Source organism: Thalia democratica, chromosome 2 (assembly GCF_965202585.1).
Source record: "Thalia democratica chromosome 2, ktThaDemo2.hap1.1, whole genome shotgun sequence".
Lineage (NCBI taxonomy): Eukaryota > Metazoa > Chordata > Thaliacea > Salpida > Salpidae > Thalia > Thalia democratica.
Window position 1 is genome coordinate 2,001,123 of NC_139166.1, and position 25,059 is coordinate 2,026,181.

Sequence of the window (25,059 nt, forward strand, 5' to 3'; positions counted from 1 at the left end):
TAAAGCATTGTAGAAAGTTCAGCCGCTAATTTAACTTGAAAGAAATTTTTCTGCTCAAAACCGTAAAGCATTGTAGAAAGTTCGCCGCTAGTTTAACTTAAAAGAAATTTTTCTGCTCAATACCGTAAAGCATTGTAGAAAGTTCAGCCGCTAATTTAAGTTGAAAGAAATTTTTCTGCTCAATACCGTAAAGCATTGTAGAAAGTTCAGCCGCTAATTTAAGTTGAAAGAAATTTTTCTGCTCAAAACCGTAAAGCATTGTAGAAAGTTCCGCCGCTAGTTTAACTTGAAAGAAATTTTTCTGCTTAAAACCGTAAAGCATTGTAGAAAGTTCAGCCGCTAATTTAACTTGAAAGAAATTTTTCTGCTCAATACCGTAAAGCATTGTAGAAAGTTCCGCCGCTAATTTAACTTGAAAGAAAATTTTCTGCTCAAAACCGTAAAGCATTGTAGAAAGTTCAGCCGCTAATTTAACTTGAAAGAAACTTTTCTGCTCAAAACCGTAAAGCATTGTAGAAAGTTCCGCCGCTAGTTTAACTTGAAAGAAATTTTTCTGCTTAAAACCGTAAAGCATTGTAGAAAGTTCAGCCGCTAATTTAACTTGAAAGAAACTTTTCTGCTCAAAACCGTAAAGCATTGTAGAAAGTTCAGCCACTAGTTTAACTTGAAAGAAATTTTTCTGCTCAAAACCGTAAAGCATTGTAGAAAGTTCAGCCGCTAATTTAACTTGAAAGAAACTTTTCTGCTCAAAACCGTAAAGCATTGTAGAAAGTTCCGCCGCTAGTTTAACTTGAAAGAAATTTTTCTGCTTAAAACCGTAAAGCATTGTAGAAAGTTCAGCCGCTAATTTAACTTGAAAGAAACTTTTCTGCTCAAAACCGTAAAGCATTGTAGAAAGTTCCGCCGCTAGTTTAACTTGAAAGAAATTTTTCTGCTTAAAACCGTAAAGCATTGTAGAAAGTTCAGCCGCTAATTTAACTTGAAAGAAATTTTTCTGCTCAATACCGTAAAGCATTGTAGAAAGTTCCGCCGCTAATTTAACTTGAAAGAACATTTTCTGCTCAAAACCGTAAAGCATTGTAGAAAGTTCAGCCGCTAATTTAACTTGAAAGAAACTTTTCTGCTCAAAACCGTAAAGCAGTGTAGAAAGTTCCGCCGCTAGTTTAACTTGAAAGAAATTTTTCTGCTCAAAACCGTAAAGCATTGTAGAAAGTTCAGCCGCTAATTTAACTTGAAAGAAATTTTTCTGCTCAAAACCGTAAAATATTGTAGAAAGTTCCGCCGCTAATTTAACTTAAAAGAAACTTTTCTGCTTAAAACCGTAAAGCATTGTAGAAAGTTCAGCCGCTAATTTAACTTGAAAGAAACTTTTCTGCTCAAAACCGTAAAGCATTGTAGAAAGTTCCGCCGCTAGTTTAACTTGAAAGAAATTTTTCTGCTCAAAACCGTAAAGCATTGTAGAAAGTTCAGCCGCTAATTTAAGTTGAAAGAAATTTTTCTGCTCAAAACCGTAAAGCATTGTAGAAAGTTCAGCCGCTAATTTAAGTTGAAAGAAATTTTTCTGCTCAAAACCGTAAAGCATTGTAGAATGTTCAGCCGCTAATTTAAGTTGAAAGAAATTTTTCTGCTCAAAACCGTAAAGCATTGTAGAAAGTTCCGCCGCTAGTTTAACTTGAAAGAATTTTTTCTGCTCAAAACCGTAAATCATTGTAGAAAGTTCCGCCGCTAATTTAACTTGAAAGAAATTTTTCTGCTCAAAACCGTAAAGCATTGTAGAAAGTTTAGCCGCTAATTTAACTTGAAAGAAATTTTTCTGCTCAAAACCGTAAATCATTGTAGAAAGTTCCGCCGCTAATTTAACTTGAAAGAATTTTTTCTGCTCAAAACCGTAAATCATTGTAGAAAGTTCAGCCGCTAATTTAACTTGAAAGAAACTTTTCTGCTCAAAACCGTAAAGCATTGTAGAAAGTTCCGCCGCTAGTTTAACTTGAAAGAAATTTTTCTGCTCAAAACCGTAAATCATTGTAGAAAGTTCCGCCGCTAATTTAACTTGAAAGAATTTTTTCTGCTCAAAACCGTAAATCATTGTAGAAAGTTCCGCCGCTAATTTAACTTGAAAGAAATTTTTCTGCTCAAAACCGTAAAGCATTGTAGAAAGTTCCGCCGCTAATTTAACTTGAAAGAAATTTTTCTGCTCAAAACCGTAAAGCATTGTAGAAAGTTCCGCCGCTAATTTAACTTGAAAGAAATTTTTCTAAATAAAAACGTTTTCGATGTTTTTTTCACTGAATGCTTTTAACACTCTCGGTTTCCGCATAGCGTGAGAGCAAGCGCTTAGAAAGAGCATATAAACACGAGCTCAATTCAATTTGCTCACAATTTGACGATGAACATGAAAGTAGTAATTTGGGTTTTTTTGATCGAAGTTTTCCACGTTTCTGCCGACAGTTGCCACCAGTTTTCTGTCTGCAGCAACGATCCCTCGGAACCCCGAGGCCCCCAAAACCCGGTTAAAAGGGGAAAAATGGGGGCGAGGGGGAGCAAAGGAGAAAAGGGCGAAAGGGGCTCGGACGCGATGTTGGGCAACAAAATGGACGAAATTGAGACGAGAATGGCGACACTGGAGGGAGAAAATGCAAAGCTGAGGGAAACGATCGGTGAAATGTACCGGACCGCGTCGAAGCAGGAAGAAAGTATCAACAAGCTTGAAAAATTCATCTCGCAATTAAATGGTTTGTTTCATTAAGTGTTAAAATGGTTGTTAAATTTTCACAGTTAAATATAATCTGCTGTTGTTTGTCTTTAGATCAAGTAGCTAGCGCAGTTCTAAGCCAAGAAAAGAAAGCAAGACACTTAAAAAAAATTGTGGACAAGCAATCGAAAGAAATTTCTACAATTTCCGACATCACTTCAACTCTTTCAGGTTTTTTAATAGTTTTTAGTTTATACCTATAGTAAGAGTTTTTTGAATCATCTCTAATTTTACTTGTGATGTTTTTTTGATATTTGTCAACAGTTATTCAAATAACGATTTTTTTCAAATGTGCTGCTGAGCTTTGAGAATTTATTTTTTCAGAATTAAAGGCTCGATGTGATGTTCAACGTTCGACACGTCTCAACACAGAAGCAGCTACAACAGTACGTTCAATTAACAGTACTACTGCAGAAACATCAGCAACTACTGTGGAAACACCAACAACTGTGGCGCAAACATCTGAGATTTCTACAATAGCTACAACTGAAGAGACTCCGAGTTAGTAAGCTTTTTAAATGTTTCAAAATTTGTACTAAGTTAAAAAGTACCTCTAGTCAGCCATAACTTCAATGCAATTGAGTTAAACTAAAACTTTTTTTGTTTTTAATCTTAAAATTGTAAAATAACTTTTAGAAAACTAATATCTAAATAGAGATTTAAAAAAAAATATATTTACTCATAACGGTTAATAGAAATAATTTTTTACAACACGACTAAACTAAAAAAACTATCAAGAAAAACTATTTACTTGAAGCAGACGGTGGTTGTTTAGTGAAATAGAAAAAAAAATGCTTACTATTTTAAATCTTTTGTAAAAAATTACTACCAGTAAAATTTATAAAAAAAAAAAAACTTTTAATCAGATATACTACTTAATTTTATTAAAGGAAATTATTACAGTGTATTGAAGTTTTAAATGTTTAAAATACATACTGAATATATCTAACATTTAATTAAAATTAAAGTTAAGTACCAAACTAAGATTAAAAATTTTCTAAAATTTCATTGGTGTAGTTTTTTTTTTCGGAAAACGATCGTTACAAGCAAACTGTTTAGTTGAGAGAATTCCAAAACTAGTTGTCTGTCAGTAAATAAGTTTCAATTAATACTAATTTAAAAATGCACATATGAAAAATTAATTAAATAACAAAGAAAATTTAAATTACATCAAACAAAATGAAATACTATTTAAGAAACAAATAACCAACAGAAAAATTCGAAGTTGTCAAGCAAAGTATGAAATGGGAGGCAGCGAGAAGTTACTGTCAGGAAAGATCTGGAGACTTAGTACAACACGACCCAAGATTGTTGACTCGAAGTGGAAGAAAGTTAGTTGCTTAAAATTTATAATTAATTCAATTGTGTTCACATTTTAAGTCTTGAAATACGTTTAGATTTGTTAAAAAAAGTCAATATAATATGAAAACTTTCATGATATAAAATAGTTAAGTAGTTTTATTATTTTTAAAAATTAGTTATTAACTTTTTCATCCAGTCTAATAAAAAAAAATCTCGCATTAACTTTTTTAGTACGGTTAGAAAACCAAACAGAGTATGAGTAAACAATTTCAGCCAACTTAGTTACATTATAACACAAAATAATAAGTGTAATTATATTAGTTTATTTCAATTAATTAATTGAAATTTTTAGTGAACTTTCCGAAGAACTAGGATTGACGTATTATTACTACCACACGGGAATCAGGAGAGATGAGAAGAACATCAACATTTGGAGGAGGAGCAGCGACGGTGTCCAGGTTAGTTTAGAAGGATGGAATCCTAATGCATGGAATTATGGTAAGTTTCCTGTTAGCTACGATGGTTATGATTTTTTACTCTGGTACTTCTACAATGCCTCAGACAAAAATACAATTAGGAACTATTTTGATCACTCATATTACTTTATTTGTGAATACTAACTTTGTTTGATCCGAACTTTTCATTTTTCAAACAAAAAGCATTTACTAAATATAAATTAAAAATTTTACAAAACATTAAAGACTACGTTAAAAGAAATTAATTCAAAAAATTTTTATTAATAAATTCTATTTTCAAATGCTTCAAGTTCTCTCTTCTTACAAAAACAAACAGTAATATTTTCTTATCAAAGTTGTTTGCCTCTTATAATTTAAGATGTTAATTTTATTATCCTATTGTGTTACATAGTAATTCAAAATTTTTAATATTTCTTTAAAGTTAAACAAGCAATATTTTGTTAGTTTTAGTATTATCTAATTTTTTATCTGCTTATAATACAACAAACAAAAATATTTTTTAAATCCAAGTTATTTGCCTCTTACAATATAAGATGTCAATTTTATTTGTTTTTTATTTACTACTCAAAGTGATTTCTTTTTGTATTACAACAAATCAAAGTATTCTATCTTTTTAAAAGCTGAATAAACACTATAATATCAAATTGTATGCTATCTAATTAATAATCTTACAAAAAAACGTTTAACGAAATAATCTTTATTTTTATAAGACAACATGGTATATTTGTGACATCAAAATTATAAATAGAGTCACAAAAATCAAAAAAAAATCACTGACACTATGAAATTATTATTAATAGTTGTAAATAAATTTATACTATTTTGTTTTAGATTTAAAATGCAATATTTTTTTTAATCAGGTATCAAAGACTTGTGTAACTTTTAAAAGAGTCAGGTTTTTTTTTATTCTAAGCAGAAAAAAGTCAGAAAAAATTTCAGCGCATTGAAAAAAAAAAGATAATAAAATTGACATACAATTGAGACGAAATAACGAAACAAAATAAAAAAAATAAAAGTTCACCATAACATATTCGGCAGATTAAAAACTAAAATATTTTGCCTGTAAAAATGTGAATTTTTTATATATGATACTAATTTATTTTTAAGTACCGAAAATAATAATTATTTTATTAAATAAAAAAGTAGCTGTGCTGAAAAGTTGAACAAAATTTGAATCCAGTGTAAAAAAAACTATTTGTTTCTCAACATAAAACTGTTTTTGAGGTGAAATAAATAACCTAGCAACTACACACTAAATAAACCTTTTAATGACGTCATAACGAAACGATTACGTCATAATTGCGTCATCAATGAGCTCAGATGTCCAAGTTTTACTGTAATTGAATATTCAAGTAAAAAAATTAATAAAATCTTCATAAAAAATAGTTACTTGATTGTTACTTAAAAACTGTATTTAATTTTAGTTATTAGTATTTTTGATATATTTGTAGATATCATACTAAAATAATTTGTGAACAGGAATTTTTGATTGGAATTATTTTTATAATTGTTCAAGTAACTTCTCATAATTTAATTAATAAAGTATAATGTAATAAACACCAAAAATCATAACTTGTTTTTAATTGATTTAAACAAACTTTTAATTTTTTAATTTTGTACTCAATTAATAATTAACTTGTGTTTAGGTTTAAATCAAATGTGTAGATTATAAAGATTATGAAAACATGACAATTTTTTTCAGTGTTAGTTATTAGAAAAGAGATAATTTTTAATTTACAGTAAAATAAATATTTAAGATCTTAGAATTTTTTTTTTCTGGATGTTATTATAATAAGTTATTCTAAAAATTATTAAGCAGAAAACTTTAAATTATAATTGTTGTACATCAAGCCGAAAAAGAATGTGGAAACATATTTTGACATGTATCAAACAGAAATAAAAGAAAGTTTATTTTTTCGGTCAGTTTCATAAAGATGAATTTTGATATGTATTGAAGTTTTACAATTCTAAGTAAATTTAAATGTTAAAATAAAAATCCATCTCTTTATTGAAATCATACTGAACTTCATACTAAAAAAAGATAATTGATTATTGTTTTCTGAAACCATTTAGTTTTTAATAAGGGCATATAAGGGATAAAACTATTTTTTATACAAGTTGGTCTTATTTTTTCGAGTTTTAATTAAGCTTACTATTTACACATTTTCAATATTCTACAAACTTATCAAAATATAGCAGGTTAAAGTCAGAGAGTACAATAGGTTGCTAATGGGAGTAAAACTAAAAATATATTAAATTACTTAAAATCCATCTCTTCCTAGGTTTTAGATTTAATTATCTAATTTTTAGGAAATATTTCTTAAAACTCTTAAAAAAAATGTGTAGTATATATTTTTTAAATAGCCAAAATTACTGAACTCCACCTAAATTAATTGTATCTATTATTAATTATTAAAATAACAAAGTATACAATCAAATATTTTTACTTGTTTAGCCTTATTTAGGGTGGCCACTTGTTTTTGGCAAATTTTCTTCCAGGTTTTAGAAAGTACGCGTTTTTGGGTCTACTTTTAGTTGGAAATCAAACTTGAGGTTAAAACTGTGTTAAATATTATATCAATATTAAATGATTCATGTAAAGCTACTTTAGTTGTGTTTTAATAAAGAAATAATTTGATGATGACCAAAATTTTTAATTTATATGATAGATTTTTAGTGTCAAATCAAAAATTTACTACTTAAAGTTGTAGAAATTGTTTAAAATTCCAGTTATATCAAGGTTTTTCAGTGATTTTTGTTCAGAAATCAATATTTTTTTAATCCTAAATTGTCAAATTTAAGGTTTTCAGGATTAGAGGCCACCCTACTCATTATAAAACTTCGAAAACCTACTTTGCAAAATTAATTGTTTAACTTCAAATCATTAAATTTTATTACAAAGCAATGCTTCACTATCTTCAGAATTCTAAATCTTTAAGTTACAAATTTAAGAAATAATATTATAAAAATAATCTAAAATCAACAGTGTTTATAATATACTACTTAACAGCGGTTTTTTTAAAATTTGTAAATGCTTAACAAATACTTTCGTACTGAACTTGACTTTAAAATAAAATTTTATTGCAACAGATTATAACGATGATAATAATTAAATAATTAATAAAACCAATGGAATTTTTGTCAATCTTTACATAATTTTAATAGTTGTAATAGTGAATAAAAAAAAAACTAATACAAAATTCAATTATAAAATTAATTAAAATGAAAAGGAAGTAGCAATCAAATTAGCTTGACAATTGTTAAGTTTTTCTAAATCCTTAGCAAATATTTACAATTTAATTAATATCAACCCTAACTGCTATATATATTATCTTTGCAGTTTATCATATAGATCAAATAAATAATAAAACTAATGGAATATTTTATGTCAATTTTTATTAGCAATTTAGCTGCAAAATTATTGTTCTAATAAAAAAAAAACAACAAAAATTAAATAATAATAAAACATAAACTACTATCTTTTAAACAAAATTTCAACTAACAAGGTATTTGTTAATTTTAATTTTTAGCAACTTTATCAGAAAGTTATACATTTCATAAAATTTGAACAAATAAGGTATATGTTAACTTTGTCTAAATGTTTGACAACTATTTATATTTAATTGATTGTAAAATTCATTTTCAATAACTATTACTTCTTTTATTAACTTTCATCTAGTTTAATTAACAATTATATTTTTAATAAACTTTAATCTACTTTATCTTTTTATAACTAATGGTAAAACTAGCTGGGCTTATGTTAAACTTCATTTATTTATTTTTTAGAAATTTGACAACATAAAAGTATTTTCAAATTAATAATAAAACTAACACGGTATATCTTAAGTTCGTCTAAATTAAAAAAAAAGCTTTATAACTAACAATGAAATCAAATTAAATAATTTACAAAACTAACTATTTAGTTTATCTGTGATTTCCTGTGGAAGTTGGAACTATTTTGTCAATGCAACTTGAGAAGAAAATTTCATCAGGATTTAAGCACAAATTTCTATAAAAATAATCAGTAGATCATAATTGTTTGTATGATTAGTATGTTATATATATAATCAGTATGCTAAACTTCCAACTAAGAATATTTGTTTATGTGATCAAGACAGGAGTAAATAATTTTTTTTTTCAAGTTCTACTAAACTTTGTATAGATCTATTTAAAAAGCTACAAGTTGCTTATTACAGATTTATTATATTCAAACTAATTTTTCAAGTAAAGCAAGTTAGAATGTGAGAGTAAGTTTCTTATGAAAGCATAAGACTAAACTGTGAATGAATAGAAATCGTAAAAAAAATTATCTTCTTCTACGTTTTTGAAATAAATACTTTAAACTATAAGGAAATGTCTCTTGCAATACTTATAATAATTTATAACAGGGTTTCCTAAACTTTTTTAACAAATGGCCCCTTTAAAGAAATTAAAAAATCCATGGCCCCCTTCAACAAGATTACAAATAAACTACCATAAAAAACACTTAAGACTTTTTTTTCTTTTTTGTATTTCATCTGCAACTCAAATATCTAGTGTAAGTTTCAAATTATGACCTCATGCCCCCCCTTCCTCTTACCCCTTTGCTGCTCGTGGCCCCCTTTGGGAAACCCTGATCTATATTAATATTATTTTACAAATAATTTACTTTAGAAGTTTAAATTAGTCAAAAATTTATTAACTTCTTATAATTTTAAAACATTGAAAGAAATATTTTTGAAAAATTCAAGATTTTATCATATGAAATAGATTTTTAGTGATCTCTTTTTATTCAATATTGTTGTTTTTCCTTCCATAATCAAATAATTGTGTTCTTTTTTATTCAATATTACAGTTTTTCCTACCATAAGGAACTTTTTGCATTCTTTAGCTTTATCTTAAGAAATAGTTTGAATATCTAAAATGTGTGCAAAGCAAGTTCTAGTTTAGTTAAAACTCCACAAAATAAAATTGTGTAGTTAAATAGTGATTTCCCCACTTTTCCTGAAAGAATTAATATATTGTATAATAAAAATTGTTTATGTTGCCTAAATCAGGGTTGCCACAGGTCAAGCTGAGAAAAATTTCTTTAATTTTTACTAAAATTTTCCTAATTTTTCTAAATCAAACTCTTAATTTAAACTTATTCTAAAATACATAATCAAAAACTTCGAACTATATAAAGCTTTGAATCTTATTCTTATAAAGCTTAAAACAACAGTTTTTTTGCTGAATTCAATCATCTAACTTTCATTACATCACATGAACCATCTGTGTATGATTCATGTATTTGCAATAAACAGCTCTATCAGCAAAACACTTGTATTTTCTAATTCATAAACACAACTTGTCTGAAAAAAAGATACAACATTTTCGCATTTCCTAACACAAATGCTAAAATCATCAATATTAAAAAGGGATACAAAAGTTGCTTGTTAAAGTAAAGGGTAGTTGTTCAATATGTTAAAAGAAAAATTTTGCAGTTTTATTAATGATATTTTATTAATATTTACCACATGAATGCATTGGAAATTAAGTAATTTTGTAAATTTTTAGAAAATTTTACAATTTTAGCTTATTTTAAAGGGTTTTCAATTAACTTTTTACCATTTGTAGGCTTAGGAAAATAAGGAATTTTGTATGTTTGAACTGAAAAAACCTGATATTTTTCAAATTTTGTCAAATTTCCTGACTTTTTATTCAAAAATACCCATTTTTTCTTGACTTTTGTCTTTTGTTTAGTATTTCCTGACTTTGTGGCAGCCCTGCTATGTGTAAGTTTTTGTTTTGCAGAAATTTTTAATCAATTAAAAAAAAAAAAAGACTTATAATAGTATGTTTATTTTAATTTCTAGCGTGATAGCTACTGAATATTAAATATTTTATCACTTCAGTAAATTTTTGGCAGAGATTTATTAAGCAAAGTAAAATTACTCAATAAAACATAATGCTAAGTTTTTAATGTATTATCTTTGAAATATATTCAATTTTATCATTCATTAATTTTTTGACAAAACTTTCTGTAATATTTATAAACATTTGTGTTTTATTCTTTTATAAATTGACATGTGATGTATTCAAATATAAGCTGAAACTTTTAAAAGTTTCTGGATAAATTAGGTTGTAATGGAATATCAGTTTCAATGCTTATTTGAACATAAATAATATAAAACCAGTCAACCAGATAGCAAGTTGATCTGATGCAAGTTTACATTTATAGAGTTATATAGGTTATAATGTAACAATTATTGTACATGATGCTTGTTTTAGTGTGTTGCCATTTATTTATAATGTTTATTTAGAAAAATTACATAAAGAGTTCAAGGGAACTAAAAGCAAAAATAATAAGGTAAAATTTAATTAAAACAGTTGGCCTTAATTGGTAACATAATTTTATTTTCGAATAATAACAGAAAGTGTTGCCACTCTTTTAGTGAAAAAAAACTGTCTTGAGTCATCTAGAGTTTTTTAAAACCCTTAAAAAAGTTTTATTTAAATTTTAAAAAATAAAATAATTTAAGTTCTTCAACAAATTGGTCATAAAAGAACAAAATACTGAAACTAAATCTCATTCAAAATCTGGACAAAAACATGTCCGGAGATTTTCTTTAATTAAAACAAACGATACTGAGTGATTTATAAAAATACAAAACTATCCTGAGTCAACCTGAGTTAAAAAAATTTCCTGAGTTATCCTAAAAGTGTGGCAACCCTGTTTATAATTTATTATAATATTTAGTAGTAAATACTAAGTGGGTATCTATTAATTATATATATATCTTTTTTGAATTAAACGAAAAAACTTTTAATTAATACAGGGTTGTCACTCTTTGAGTCAAAAAATCTTCTCTGAGTGACCAGAAACTTCCCTGAGTTTCCCTGAGGTTTTTTCAAATCCTTAAAATTTTTATTATTTATTAAAAAACTACAATGTTAATTATAATAAAATTAGAGAACTAGCCGCAAGGCTAAGAGTTTTTAAAATAAGCACTTCAAAAAAACATTTTTTTTGAACAAAATATGAAACTGGATTAATTAAATCTTATTTTAGATCTAGAAAAAGATTTCTTTGAATTTTTTTTTTTAACCTTAAAATTTCCCTGAAGTTTTCAGAAAAAACAAAAACTGCCTTGAGTTAAAAAAAAAAAGTATCAAAATGCCCTCAGTTTCCCTGAGATTTTCTATATCTTGAAAACTCCCTGAGTTTACCTGAATTACCTGAGTGTGTGGGCAAACTAATAATAAAACTAACAAGGTATATCTTAATTTAAATAAAATATTCCTTATAATTAACAATAAAACCAACTAAAAATAATTATTACTAAAACTAACAGTGTATTTGTTGACTTTTTCTGTGATTTCCTGAATTTTTGTCGTTGGTCATGTGATGGAGCCATCTCACCAGGGAATTAAAATCTATTAAAATAATTAGCATGTAATATTTGAATTAAAATATATGTTTATTTGATCAATATGTTATGTTTATAATTTTAAGATTTGTTTGATATATATAACTAATATTTTAAATTTTTGACTATAAATTGTATAACCACTAAAAACCTTTCTCCTTCTATGTTTTTCGAGATAAAAACCTCAAACTTTAAAAGGGTTGCCACTCGTTTTTTAAAAACTTTTTCAGGTTTTTAAAAGTACAGATTTTTAAGTTTTTTTTAGTTCAAAATTTTGTTTTAGGTAAGAAACTGTGTTAAGTAGTATAAAAAGATTATAAAGATACTGTAAAGCTAATTTAAATGTGTTTTTCAATAAAAAACTTTTTGATAACGACAAAAATTTATTATTTATTTGATAAATTTTTTGAGTCAAATCGAAGTTTTACTACTGAAAATGTGAAAATTCCAAGATTTTCCAAGTTTTAATAGTGATTTTTGTTCGAAATTCCAGGTTTTTCCAGGTATTTTTTGCCTAAGTTTTCAAATTCCAGGTAAAGTGGTAACCCTACTTTAAGGAAATGTTCCTTTCAATACTTAAAATAATTTGTAATTAAATTGTTTAATAAAAGTATAATTTACAGTAGGTGTAGGGAGTACTTGGGTGATGATTGCTGGACTTATGAGTAGATATGATTTGGATGTGTTTTTGCTTCCTTAAGAAGAATCTGAAAAAATAAACCTCAAAAATAAAAAGTTTGCTGCCCAAAAAACTAATTTCACCCCCAAAAATAACATACTTTTAGATTTTTTGACTTAAACAGTAATAAAATCACTTATACATGTCCTAGATTTATAATTTATCTCTTAAATGAAAGCTTATACATATTGGCATACAATTAAAGATATATTAACTGCTTTTGATGTATGATGACGTCATAATCACCCTAAATGTGCAAAATTTGTTTGTAAAATGTAGTGGCAGGGAATACAGCTCATTTTTTTTGGTCATATTGTAAAATTCAAATAAATACATTAAATACATATGACTCGGATGTGTTTTTGCTTAGTTAAAAAAAATCTTTTAAAAAAAATTAGTTATCCAAAAAAAAAAGTTGCAGCTAAAAAAGTGACTTAAACCCCAAAATCACAAAAACCTGACAGGAGATTTTCTTTAATCAAAAAAAAACTATACTGAGTGTTTAATAAAAATACAAAACTATCCTGAGTCAATTTGAGTTAAAAAAAATTCCTGAGTTATTCTGAAAGTGTGGCAACCCTGATTTTAATTTATTATAATATTTAGTAGTAATACTAAGTGGGTATCTATTAATTATACAAACAATCTAATTTTTGAGGTGAAATAAATAACCTAGTAATTACAAACTAAATAAACCTTTTTATGACGTCCAACGAAATGATTACGTCATAATTGCGTCATTAATGAGCTCAGATGTCGAAGTTTTTCTGTAATTGAATATTCAAGTAAAAAAATTAACAAAATCTTTACAAAAAATTAGTTATTTGATTGTTACTTAAAAACTGTATTTAATTTTAACTATTAATATTTTTTTAATATATTTTGTAAATTTTTAACTTAAATAATTTGTGAACATGAACTTTGATTGGAATTATTTTTATAATTGTTCAAGTAACTTTTCATAATTTAGTTAATAAAGTATAATGTAAAAAACATAAAAAATCTTAACTTCTTTTAACTTAATTTAAACAAACTTTTAATTTTTTAATTTTGTAAACAATTAATAAGTAACTTGTGTTTAGGTTTAAATTAAATGCGTAGATTATAAAAATTATGGAAACATGACAATTTTTTTCAGTGTTAGTTATTAGAAAAGAGATAATTTTTAAATTACACAAAAATAACTATTTAAGATGTTAGAACTTTTTTTTCTGGATGTTATTATAATAAGTTCTTCTAAAAACTTCTTAAGTAAAAAATTTTAAATTATAATTGTTGTACATCAAGCCGAAAAAGAATGTGGAAACATATTTTGACATGTATCAAACAGAAATGAAAGAAAGTTTATTTTTTCTGCCAGTTTCATAAAGATGAATTTTGATATGTATTGAAGTTTTAAAATTCTAAGTAAATTTAAATGTTAAAATAAAAAATCCATCTTTTTATTGAAATCATACTGAATTTTAACGAAAAAAGATAAATGATTATTGTTTTCCGAAACCATTTAGTTTTTATTAAGGGCATATAAGGGGTAAAACTACTTTTTATACAAGTTGGTCTTATTTTTTCGAGTTTTAATTAAGCTTACTATTTACACAATTTTCAATATTCAACAAACTTATCAAAATATAGCAGGTTAAAGTCAGAGAGTACAATAGGTTGCTAATGGGAGTAAAACTAAAAATAAAAATAAACTAAATTACTTAAAATCCATCTTTCTTAAGTTTTAGAGTTAATTATCTAATTTTTAGGAAATGTTTCTTAACACTCTTAAAAAAATGTGTAGTAATTTTTTTTCAAATTGACAAAATTACTGAACTCCACCTAAATTAATTGTATATATTATTACTTATTAAAATAACAAAGTATGCCATCAAATATTTTTACTTGTTTAGCCTTATTTAGGGTGGCCACTAGTTTTTGGCAAATTTTCTCCAGGTTTTAGAAAGTACGCGTTTTTGAGTCTACTTTTAGTTGGAAATTAAACTTGAGGTTAAAACTGTGTTAAATATTATATCAATATTAAATGATTAATGTAAAGCTACTTTAGTTGTGTTTTAATAAAGAAATAATTTGATAATGACCAAAATTTTTAATCTATATGATAGATTTTTAGTGTCAAATCAAAAATTTACTACTTAAAGTTGTAGAAATTGTTTAAATTCCAGGTATATCAAGGTTTTTCAATAATTTTTGTTCAGAACTCAAGATTTTTTTTAATCCTAAATTGTCAAATTTTAGGTTTTCAGGATTAGAGGCCACCCTACTCATTATAAAACTTCGAAAACCTACTTTGCCAAATTAATTGTTTAACTTCAAATCATTAAATTTTATTACAAAGCAATGCTTCACTATCTTCAGAATTCTAAATTTTAAACTTACAAATTTAAGAAATAATATTATAAAAATAATCTAAAATCAACAGTGTTGATAAATGATAATATACTACTTATCAGAGGTTTTTTTATATTTTTTGTAAATGCTTAACAAATACTTTCGTACTGAACTTGATTTTAAAATAAAATTTTATTGCAACAAATTATAAATATGATAATAATTAAATAATCAATAAAACAAATGGAATTTTTGTCAATCTTTACATAATTTTAATAGTTGTAATAGTGAATAAAAAAAAAATTAATAAAAAATTCAATTATAAAATTAATTAAAATGAATAGGAAGTAGCAATCAAATTAGCTTGGCAATTGTTAAGTTTCTCCAAGTGCTTAGCAAATATTTACAAGTTTATTAATATCAAACCTAACTTTTATATAAAATATCTTTGTAGTTTATCATAATAAATAAATGATTAATAAAACCAATGGAATATTTGTCAACTTTTACATAATTCTAATAGTTTTAATAATTAATAAAAAAATAATATAAATTTAATAAAAATTTTGATTTTAAAATTAATGATGAATAGGAAGTAGCAATCAAATTAGCTTGGCAATTGTTAAGTTTTTTTAAATGCTTAGCAAATATTTACAACTTAATTAATATCAACCCTAACTGCTATATATTATCTTTGCAGTTTATCATATTAATTTAATAATTGATAAAACTAATGGAATATTTGTCAAATTTTATTAGCAATTTAGCCGCAAAATTATTGTTCTAATAAAAAAAACAATAAAAAATTAAATAATAATAAAACATAAACTACTATCTTTTAAACAAAATTTCAACTAACAAGGTATTTGTTAATTTTAATTTTTAGCAACTTCATCAGAAAGTTATACATTTCATAAAATTTGAACAAATAAGGTATATGTTAACTTTGTCTAAATGTTTGACAACTATTTATATTTAATTGATTGTAAAATTCATATTAATAACTATTACTTTTTTAATTAACTTTCATCTAGTTTAATTAACATTTATATTTTTAATAAACTTTAATCTACTTTATCTTTTTATAACTAATGGTAAAACTAGCTGGGCTTTTTTTAATTTCATTTATTTATTTTTTAGCAATTTAACAACAAAATTTTTTTTTAAATTAATAATAAAACTAACACGGTATATCTTAACTTTGTCTAGATTTAAAAAAAAACTAATAACTAACGGTAAAATTAAATAATATCATTAACAAAACTAACTATTTAGTTTATCTGTGATTTCCTGTGGAAGTTGGAACTATTTTGTCAATGCAACTTGAGAAGAAAATTTCATAAGGATTTAAGCACAAATTTCTAAAAAAATAATCAGTATGTCATATTTGTTTTTATAATTAGTATGTTATATATATAATCAATATGCTAAACTTCCAACTAAGAATATTTGTTTATGTGATCAAGACAGGAGTAAATGATTTTTTTTTCAAGATCTACTAAACTTTGTATAGATCTATTTAAAAAGCTACAAGTTGCTTATTACAGATTTATTATATTCAAACTAATTTTTCAAGTAAAGCAAGTTAAAATGTGAGAGTAAGTTCCTTATGAAAGCATAAGACTAAACTGTGAATGAACAGAAATCGAAAAAAAATTATCTCCTCCTACGTTTTTTGAAATAAATACTTCAAAATATAAGGAAATGTCTCTTGCAATACTTATTATAATTTATAACAGGGTTTCCTAAACTTTTTTAACAAATGGCCCCTTTAAAGAAATTAAAAAAGCCATGGCCCCCTTCAACAAGATTACAAATAAACTACCATAAAAAACACCTAACACCTTTTTTTCTTTTTTGCATTTCATCTGCAACTCAAATATCTAGTGTAAGTTTCAAATTATGACCTCATGCCCCCCCCTTTTACCCCTTTGCTGCTCGTGGCCCCCTTTGGGAAATACTGATCTATATTAATATTATTTTACAAATAATTTACTTTAGAAGTTTAAATTAGTCAAAAATTTATTAACTTCTAATGAGAGGTTTTTTAAAACATTGAAAGAAATATTTTTGAAAAATTCAGGATTTTATCATATGAAATAGATTTTTAGTGATTTCTTTTTATTCAATATTGTTGTTTTTTCTTCCATAAACAAATAATTGTGTTCTTTTTTATTCACTGTTGTAGTTTTTCTTTCCATAAGGAACTTTTTGTATTCTTTAGCTTTTTCTTGAAAAATAGTTTGAATATCTAAAGCAGGGTTTCCCAAAGTGGGCGATATCGCCCCCCTGGGGGCGATTTTAGTTATTTGGGGGGCGATAATTTGTAAGGGGGCGAAAGGGTGGGCGATAACTAGTAAGGGGGCGAAAAGGGGGCGATTTTAAAATTTTAGGTTGTCATAAAATTTTTACTTTCTTACTTGATATTTTACTAATTTTAGCTTGCTTTTAAATATTTGACCCTGAGGTAAAACTTAAACATAAAAGTCTATTGCGTTTATGTAAAATATAGAGAAAAAAAATCAAGTACTTATGACTCCTACTTTCAAGTTAATTACATATTTTCAATTATATATTTTCTAATTAAACAATTACATAGATCATAGACGATCGGAAACCCTCTCACTATTTTTAACCTTACATATATGTTACTTAGGATCATAAATGGTTTGTAAAAATCTATTTTTCGATATTAACTATCAGCTAATGATATTTCCAACTGTTTTTTGAAAATTCATTAAGTTAGACTAAGAAATAAAACTAAACAGGTTTGCCAATTTACCTAGAAAAACCTGGAATTTGAAAATTTAGGCAAAATAAAATGTAAAAAAACTGGAAGTTTTAACAATTTCATATTAACAATATTAACAACATATTAAGTAGTAAAATTTCGATCTGACACAAAAAAGCTATCAGATAGATAAAAATATGTATCCCTTCGTGGCAGATCTTTTTGAAGAAAACGACTCACAGCAAACCTTCTCAGACTTACAAACTGACTTTGAATTTAAGTTAATTTTTTATAAAGAACGATATGAAAGCTTTTGGACTCAACAAAGACCAAGGCAAAAGTATCCGACCAGTTAATAAGAATTTAGATTGTTGTGTATAGTTTTTCCTTCTAGCTATGTTGTTGAGGAAGCTTTCAGTTTAGTTATCAACATATTGAGAAAAATATCTAATCTAGATATTTGTAAAGGAGGTGACTTGATGCTTTATATGACTGATTTACAATCAGATTAGAAAAACTTGCAAGCATTCATGAACCTCATCCTTCGCATTATATTAGCATTCAGTTGCAGACATTATTTTATGAAAGTTTTATTTATTTATTTGATAAATACTTCTTGTTTAACCTGGTTTGCATGTATTTAAGTAGTCTTTTTATATTAAAAATTCTTATAAGTTATTTATTCTTTAACAGGTTTGCATAATGCCTAATAAATATTAATTACGGTAGACTTCCTCTTGATTTTGCATTTTTAACCCAAAAAAAAGTGCAAATTTATATTTTCTTAAATTTAAATTAAATGAAGTCTATTACTAACTAAGTATAAAAAAAAAACACAATGTTGAATAGCTTATATAGATCCTTTATTTTTATGAATGTTTGTTTTATGTTTTAGTTGATTTCATGTATATTCATAACGTTATTGCATATAACATATTTAATTTTATCATTTTGTAAAAATAATGGTAATAATATTTGAGTTTAAACTTTTTGATTTTGTTCAAAGTGCGAACTGAAGAGGAAGTCTACTGTATTTATTAAATAGTTTATGTTTTAAATATGTTAATAGCTTTCTTTTGACCTGGTTAATTTTTAGTTTATATTTGTCGATTTACATTACACTAAAAGTTTTTATAGCATAGTAGTTAAAGTATTCGTTTGAAAGAAATTTATTTGACATATTTTTGTTATTACCTTTTTAATCTGTATAAATAAAAAAACATTTATAACCATTAAAGTTTTTATTTCAGAAATTATTTTTTTGTTTTAAAAGAGTATAGATTTAATCTATTTAAAACAGGGTTTCCCAAACTTTTTTGCTAATGGCCCCCTTTAAAGAGTTTGAAAAAGTAATGGCCCCCTTCTACATATAGATCACTCATAAACGACGATAAAATACACATAAGATCTTTTTTTCTTTTGCTCTTCATCTGAAACTCAAGAATACCTAGTGTAAGTAGTGTAAGTTTCTAAACTACCATAAAATACGCATCAACCTTTTTTTTTTTTTGCTCTTCATCTGCAACTCAAGAATATCTAGTGTAAATTACAAGTTATGGCCCCCCTATGGCTCCTTTACTGCTCATGGCCCCCCCTCTTCCCCCTTTGCTGCTCATGGCCCCCTGAGTATCTGTCTTGGCCCACTTTGGGAAACCCTGATTTAAAATGACTTCAAATTTTCCATTTAAAATATCATTAAACTCAAATTTATTTTCCAACTTGATTTATTAATGTTAGAAAATCTATATATTAAATAATTTTAAACTATTAATACAACTGTTTTTTGTTTTATTTTATTTTTTAGTATATTAGCAATTAGAATAAGTTGTTTATTTTAATAGTTCAACACTAGTTTTTAGTTTTTCACTATACTCTTCTGGTAAATTATTGTAGGCTAATAACTAGAGAAAAAAATAAAATTAAACAGTATTAAATAAGCCATCAAAAAGACTGCTACAGTTACAAAACAAAGTTTTAACATAATTAAAAGAATGTTTTAATCGATTACTTTCTGTTCACAGAATTAACTGTAAAACATTTGATTTTTTCGAATTTAAATTAAGAAATAAATGTAAAAATTAAGGTTTAGTTTCCTAAAGGTTATTCCAAGTCAAATACTATTTAATGGTAATCTACTTCAGAACATATAGTTTAAAAAGTTTAAAATTAAATTTTAATTTTGCAACTAACTTGCTTATAGTATATCTTAGCAATGAAATTAATAATTTTACTGCATTAACAGAAGCTATCCATAAAACCACTTTTCATGTTAGATTATCAACAAGTCGGTAAAACTTTCTAAAACTGGTTCAGCAATGGTGTTTTAATATTTATTTTATAATGTGTAAAATAATCTGTTCATTATTTTGTAGTTTTTTAATCCCTGGTATTAAATTTTAGAATATGCCTATTTATAAAATAATTTAAGTATTTTGTGCTGCTTAAATAGGTTACTTTGTATTCACTTCTAAATATCCGAAATTCGTTAAAAGAGAGATAGTTATAATGTCAGGTTTCAGATGGGTAACGTACGGTCAAGATCCAATCAAATTTTGACCCGCTAAGTAATTTGAAAACTACTTGTGCAAAATAAACAAAATTTAGTTTTTTGATGCTTATGATTTTAAAATACACTTTCAATTTGGTTTTCAGTTACTTTAGTATTTCCTAGATCACAATAATAGTAAATCATTTTATTACAATTATGCTCGAGTTTTTAATTTTCTATATGTTATTTTTTTAAATTATGCAGCCCGCATTTACATTTTTTTAACGAATTGAAACAAGAAAAGATTTTTTAGTAAATATGAATTGCTGACTACAAAAATCGTCCACCACTACCCTAAAAGTTTCATTAGTTTCAAAACAGTTCATATTTTAACAGGATTGATTACTGGTTGCACAAGGCTTTTTAATATTTATGTATTTTAATACACTTTACTGGGCTTATAAGAAAACAACAGAAACTTATTTTCTCAAGCCCTGTAAACTACTTTGAACACAGCCCAAAAGTGCGTGCATAACAAATACCAGACTAAATTACATTTCGAACACAAATTATTTGGCTCAAAAGTTTGTATTCAAGAGAAAAACTATTTTTCAAAATCGTGGGGGGCGATTATTTATCAAATTTCTGAAAAGGGGGCGATTTAGTAAATGAGTTTGGGAAACCCTGATCTAAAGTCTGTGCAAAGCAAGTTCTAATTTAGTTAAAACCCCACAAAATAAAATCATGTAGTTAAATAGTGATTTCCCCACTGCTCCTGATAGCCTTAATATATTGTATAATAAAAATTATTTATGTTGCCTAAATCACGGTTGCCACAGATCAAGCTGAGAAAAGTTTCTTTAATTTCTACTAAAATTTTCCTGACTTAACTGAATCAAACTCTTAATTTAAACTTACTCTACAATACATAATCAAAAACTTCAAACTATATAAAGCTTTGAATCTTATTTTTATAAAGCTTAAAACAACAATTTTTTTTTGTTGAATTTAATCATCTAACTTTCATTACATCACATAAACCATCTGTGTATGATTCATGTATTTGCAATAAACAGCTCTACCAGCAAAACACTTGTATATACTAATTCATAAACACAACTTGTCAGAAAAAAGAAACAAAATTTTAGAGTTTCCTAACATAAATGCTAAAATCATCAATATTAAAAATGGATACAAAAGTTGCTTGTTAAAGTAAAGGGTAGTTGTTCAATATGTTAAAAGAAAGATTTTGCAGTTTTATTAATGATATTTTATTAATATTTACCTCATAAATGCATTGGAAATTAAGTAATTTTGTAAATTTTTAGAAAATTTTACAATTTTAGCCTGTTTAAAAGGGGTTTTCAATTAATCTTTTACAATTCGGAGGCTTTGGAAAATAAGGAATTTTGTAAGTTTGAACTACAAAAACCTGATATTTTCAAATTTTGTTAAATTTACTGACTTTTTTTCAAAAACACTCATTTTTTCCTGACATTTGTCTTTTGTTTAGTATTTGCTGACTTTGTGGCAGCCCTGATATGTGTAAGTTTTTTTTTTGCTGAAATTTTTAAACAATTAAAAAAAAAAAGACCCTTGATAGTATGTTTATTTTAATTTCTAGTGTAATAGCTACTAATATTAAATATTTCGTCACTTCAGTAAATTTTTGGCAGAGATTTATTAAGTAAAGTAAAATTACTCAATAAAATATGATGCTAAGTTTTTAGTGAGCTATTTATAAAATATATTCGATTTTATCACTTAATTTATTTTTGACAAAACTTTCTGTAATGTTTATAAATATTTGTTTTTTTATTTATTTATAAGTTGACATGTGATGTATTTAAATACAAACTGAAACTTTTAAAAATTGTCTGGATAAATTTTGTTGTGATGGAATATCAGTTTCAATGCTGTTCCATTTATTTGAACATAAATAATATTAAACCAGTCAACCAGATAGCAAGTTGATCTGATGCAAGTTTACATTTATAGAGTTTTATAGGTTATAATGTAACAATTATTGTACATGATGCTTGTTTTAGTGTATTGCCGATTATTTAGAAAAATTACATTAAAGAGTTCAAGGGAACTAAAAGAAAAAATAATGCAAAATTTAATCAACACAGTTGGCCTTAATTGGTAACATAATTTTATTTTCGAATAATAACAGAAAGGGTTAGCACTCTTTTAGTGAAAAAAACTGCCCTAAGTTATCCAGAGTTTTTTAAAACCCTTTAAAATGTTTTGTTCAATTTATAAAAATTACCAAATTCAAGTTCTTCAACAAAATTGGTCATTAAAGAACATAATATTGAAACTAAATCTCATTCAAAATCTGGACAAAAACCTGTCTGGAGATTTTCTTTAATCAAAACAAACGATACTGAGTGCTTCATAAAAATACAAAACTATCCTGAGTCAACCTGAGTTAAAAAAAATCCTGAGTTATCCTGAAAGTGTAGCAACCCTGTTTATAATTTATTAAAATATTTAGTAGTAAGTACTAAGTGGGTATCTATTAAATATATATATATCTTTTTTGAATTAAACGAAAAAACTTTTAATTAATACAGGGTTGTCACTCTTTGAGTCAAAAAATCTTCTCTGAGTGACCAGAAACTTCCCTGAGTTTCCCTGAGATTATATCAAATCCTGAAAATTTTTATTATTTTTAAAACTACAATGTTAATTATATTAATATTGGAGAATTAGCCGCAAGGCTAAAAGTTTTTTAAATAAGCACTTCAAAAAATTAAAATTAACTTTTTTTGAACAAAATATTGAAACTGGATTTATTAAATTTTGTTCTAGATCTAGGAAAAATTTTCTCTAAGTTTTTTTTAAACTCTTAAAACTTCCCTGAAGTTTTTAGAAAAAACCAAAACTGCCTTGAGATAAAAAAAAGAATCAAAATTCCCTGAGTTTACCTGAATTCCCTGAGTGTGTGGCAACCCTGTTAATAATAAAACTAACAGGGTATATCTTAAGTTTGTCTTAATTTAAATAAAATAACATTATAAATAACAATAAAACCAGCTAAAAATAATTAATAATAAAACTAACAGTTTATTTGTTGAGTTTTTCTGTGATTTCCTGAATTTTCGTCGTTGGTCATGTGATGAAAGCATCTCACCAGGGAATTAAAATCTATTAAAATAATTAGCATGCAATATTTGAATTAAAAATGTTTGTTTATTTGATCAATATGTTATGTTTATAATTTTAAGATTAGTTTGATATTTAATTAAGTTGTTAAACTTTTGACTAAAAATTGTATAATCACCAAAAACCTTTCTCCTTCTACGTTTTTTGAGATAAAAACCTCAAACTTTAACAGGGTTGCGGCTCATTTTTTAAAAACTTTTCCAGGTTTTTCAAACTTCTTCCAGGTTTTTAAAAGTACAGATTTTTAGGTATGTTTTTAATTTAAAGTTAAGTTTTAGGTAAGAACTGTGTTAAGTAGTATAAAAAGATTGAAAAGATACTGTTAAGCTAATTTAATTGTGTTTCGTAATAAAAAATTTTTGATAACGACTCAAACTTTTCATTTATTTGATAGATTTTTTGAGTCAAATCGAAGTTTTACTACTGAAAATGTGAAAATTCCGGAATTTTCCAAGTTTTTTAGTGATTTTTGTTCGAAATTCCAGGTTTTTCCAGGTATTTTTTGCCTAAGTTTTCAAATTCCAGGTAAAGTGGCAACCCTGCTTTAAGGAAATGTTCCTTGCTTAATTAAGTATTACATTTTTAATGAAATATTATATTTTTAATTAACTTTTTTATATTTACCTTTTTATAACTAATGGTAAAACTAGCTGGGCTTTTGTTAAATTTAATTTTTAGCAATTTGACAACAAAAAAATAATTTTTAACAAAACTAACACGGTATATCTAAAGTTCGTCTAAATTAAAAAAAAGCTTTATAACTAACAGTGAAATTAAATAAAATAATTAACAAAACTAACTATTTAGTTTATCTGTGATTTCCTGTGGAAGTTGGAATTATTTTGTTAATGCAACTTGAGAAGAAAATTTCACCAAGATTTAAGCACAAATTTCTATAAAAATTATCAGTATGTCATAATTGTTTTTATAATTAGTATGTTATTATTATAATTAAAAATATTTGTTTATTTAATTAATTAAAATTCTACTTAACTTAGTAGAGATTTATTTAATAATGCTACAAATTACTTATCACAGATTTATTTTATAAAAACTATTTTTGAAGTAAAGCAAGTTAAAATGTGAGAGTACAGTAAGTTCCTAATGGGAGATGAAGAATAAACTGTGAATGAATAGAAATCGTGAAAAAAATCTTCTACATTTTTTGAAATAAATATCTCAAACTAAAAGGAAATGTCTCTTGTAATACTTATAATAATTTATAACAGGGTTTCCCAAAGTTTTTTGCAAATGGCCCCTTTAAAGAAATTAAAAAAGCCATGGCCCCCTTCAACAAGATTACAAATAAACTACCATAAAAAACACCTAATACTTTTTTTTTTCTTTTTTGCATTTCATCTGCAACTCAAATATCTAGTGTAAGTTTCAAATTATGACCTCATGCCCCCCCTCTCTTTTACCCCTTTGCTTCTCGTGGCCTACTTTGGGAAATACTGATCTATATTAATATTATTTTACACATAATTTACTTTAGAAGTTTCAATGAGTCAAAAATTTATTAACTTTATATGGGAGGTTTTTAAATATTGAAAGAAACATTTTAGGAAATTTCAGGAATTTATCATATGAAATAGATTTTTAGTGATCTATTTTTATTCAATATTGTTGTTTTTACTTCCATAAACAAATAATTTTGTTCTTTTTTATTCACTATTGCAGTTTTTCCTCCCATTAAGAAATTTTTGTATTCTTCAGCTTGATTTTAAAAATAGTTTGA

General features: G+C 25.6%; 1 protein-coding gene across 1 annotated transcript; it reads left to right on the forward strand.

Moving 5' to 3' along the window:
* Positions 1–2,390: 2,390 nt before the first annotated feature.
* On the forward strand, positions 2,391–4,998 carry LOC145829781 (uncharacterized). The gene is made up of 5 exons (XM_082937650.1): positions 2,391–2,732; positions 2,807–2,923; positions 3,077–3,253; positions 3,966–4,083; positions 4,407–4,998. Exons 1-5 carry the CDS (start codon positions 2,393–2,395, stop codon positions 4,672–4,674), a joined length of 1,020 nt encoding a protein of 339 aa, XP_082793776.1. The 5' UTR covers positions 2,391–2,392; the 3' UTR covers positions 4,675–4,998.
* Positions 4,999–25,059: the final 20,061 nt, after the last annotated feature.

Bases quoted from the DNA above. Each gene is read 5' to 3' on its own strand.
- LOC145829781 (XM_082937650.1), top strand. From the start codon at position 2,393: ATGAAAGTAGTAATTTGGGTTTTTTTGATCGAAGTTTTCCACGTTTCT. The intron at 2,924-3,076 runs GTTTTTTAATAG...TTATTTTTTCAG, and splicing joins CATCACTTCAACTCTTTCAG to AATTAAAGGCTCGATGTGAT. The intron at 3,254-3,965 runs GTTAGTAAGCTT...AATAACCAACAG, and splicing joins TACAACTGAAGAGACTCCGA to AAAAATTCGAAGTTGTCAAG.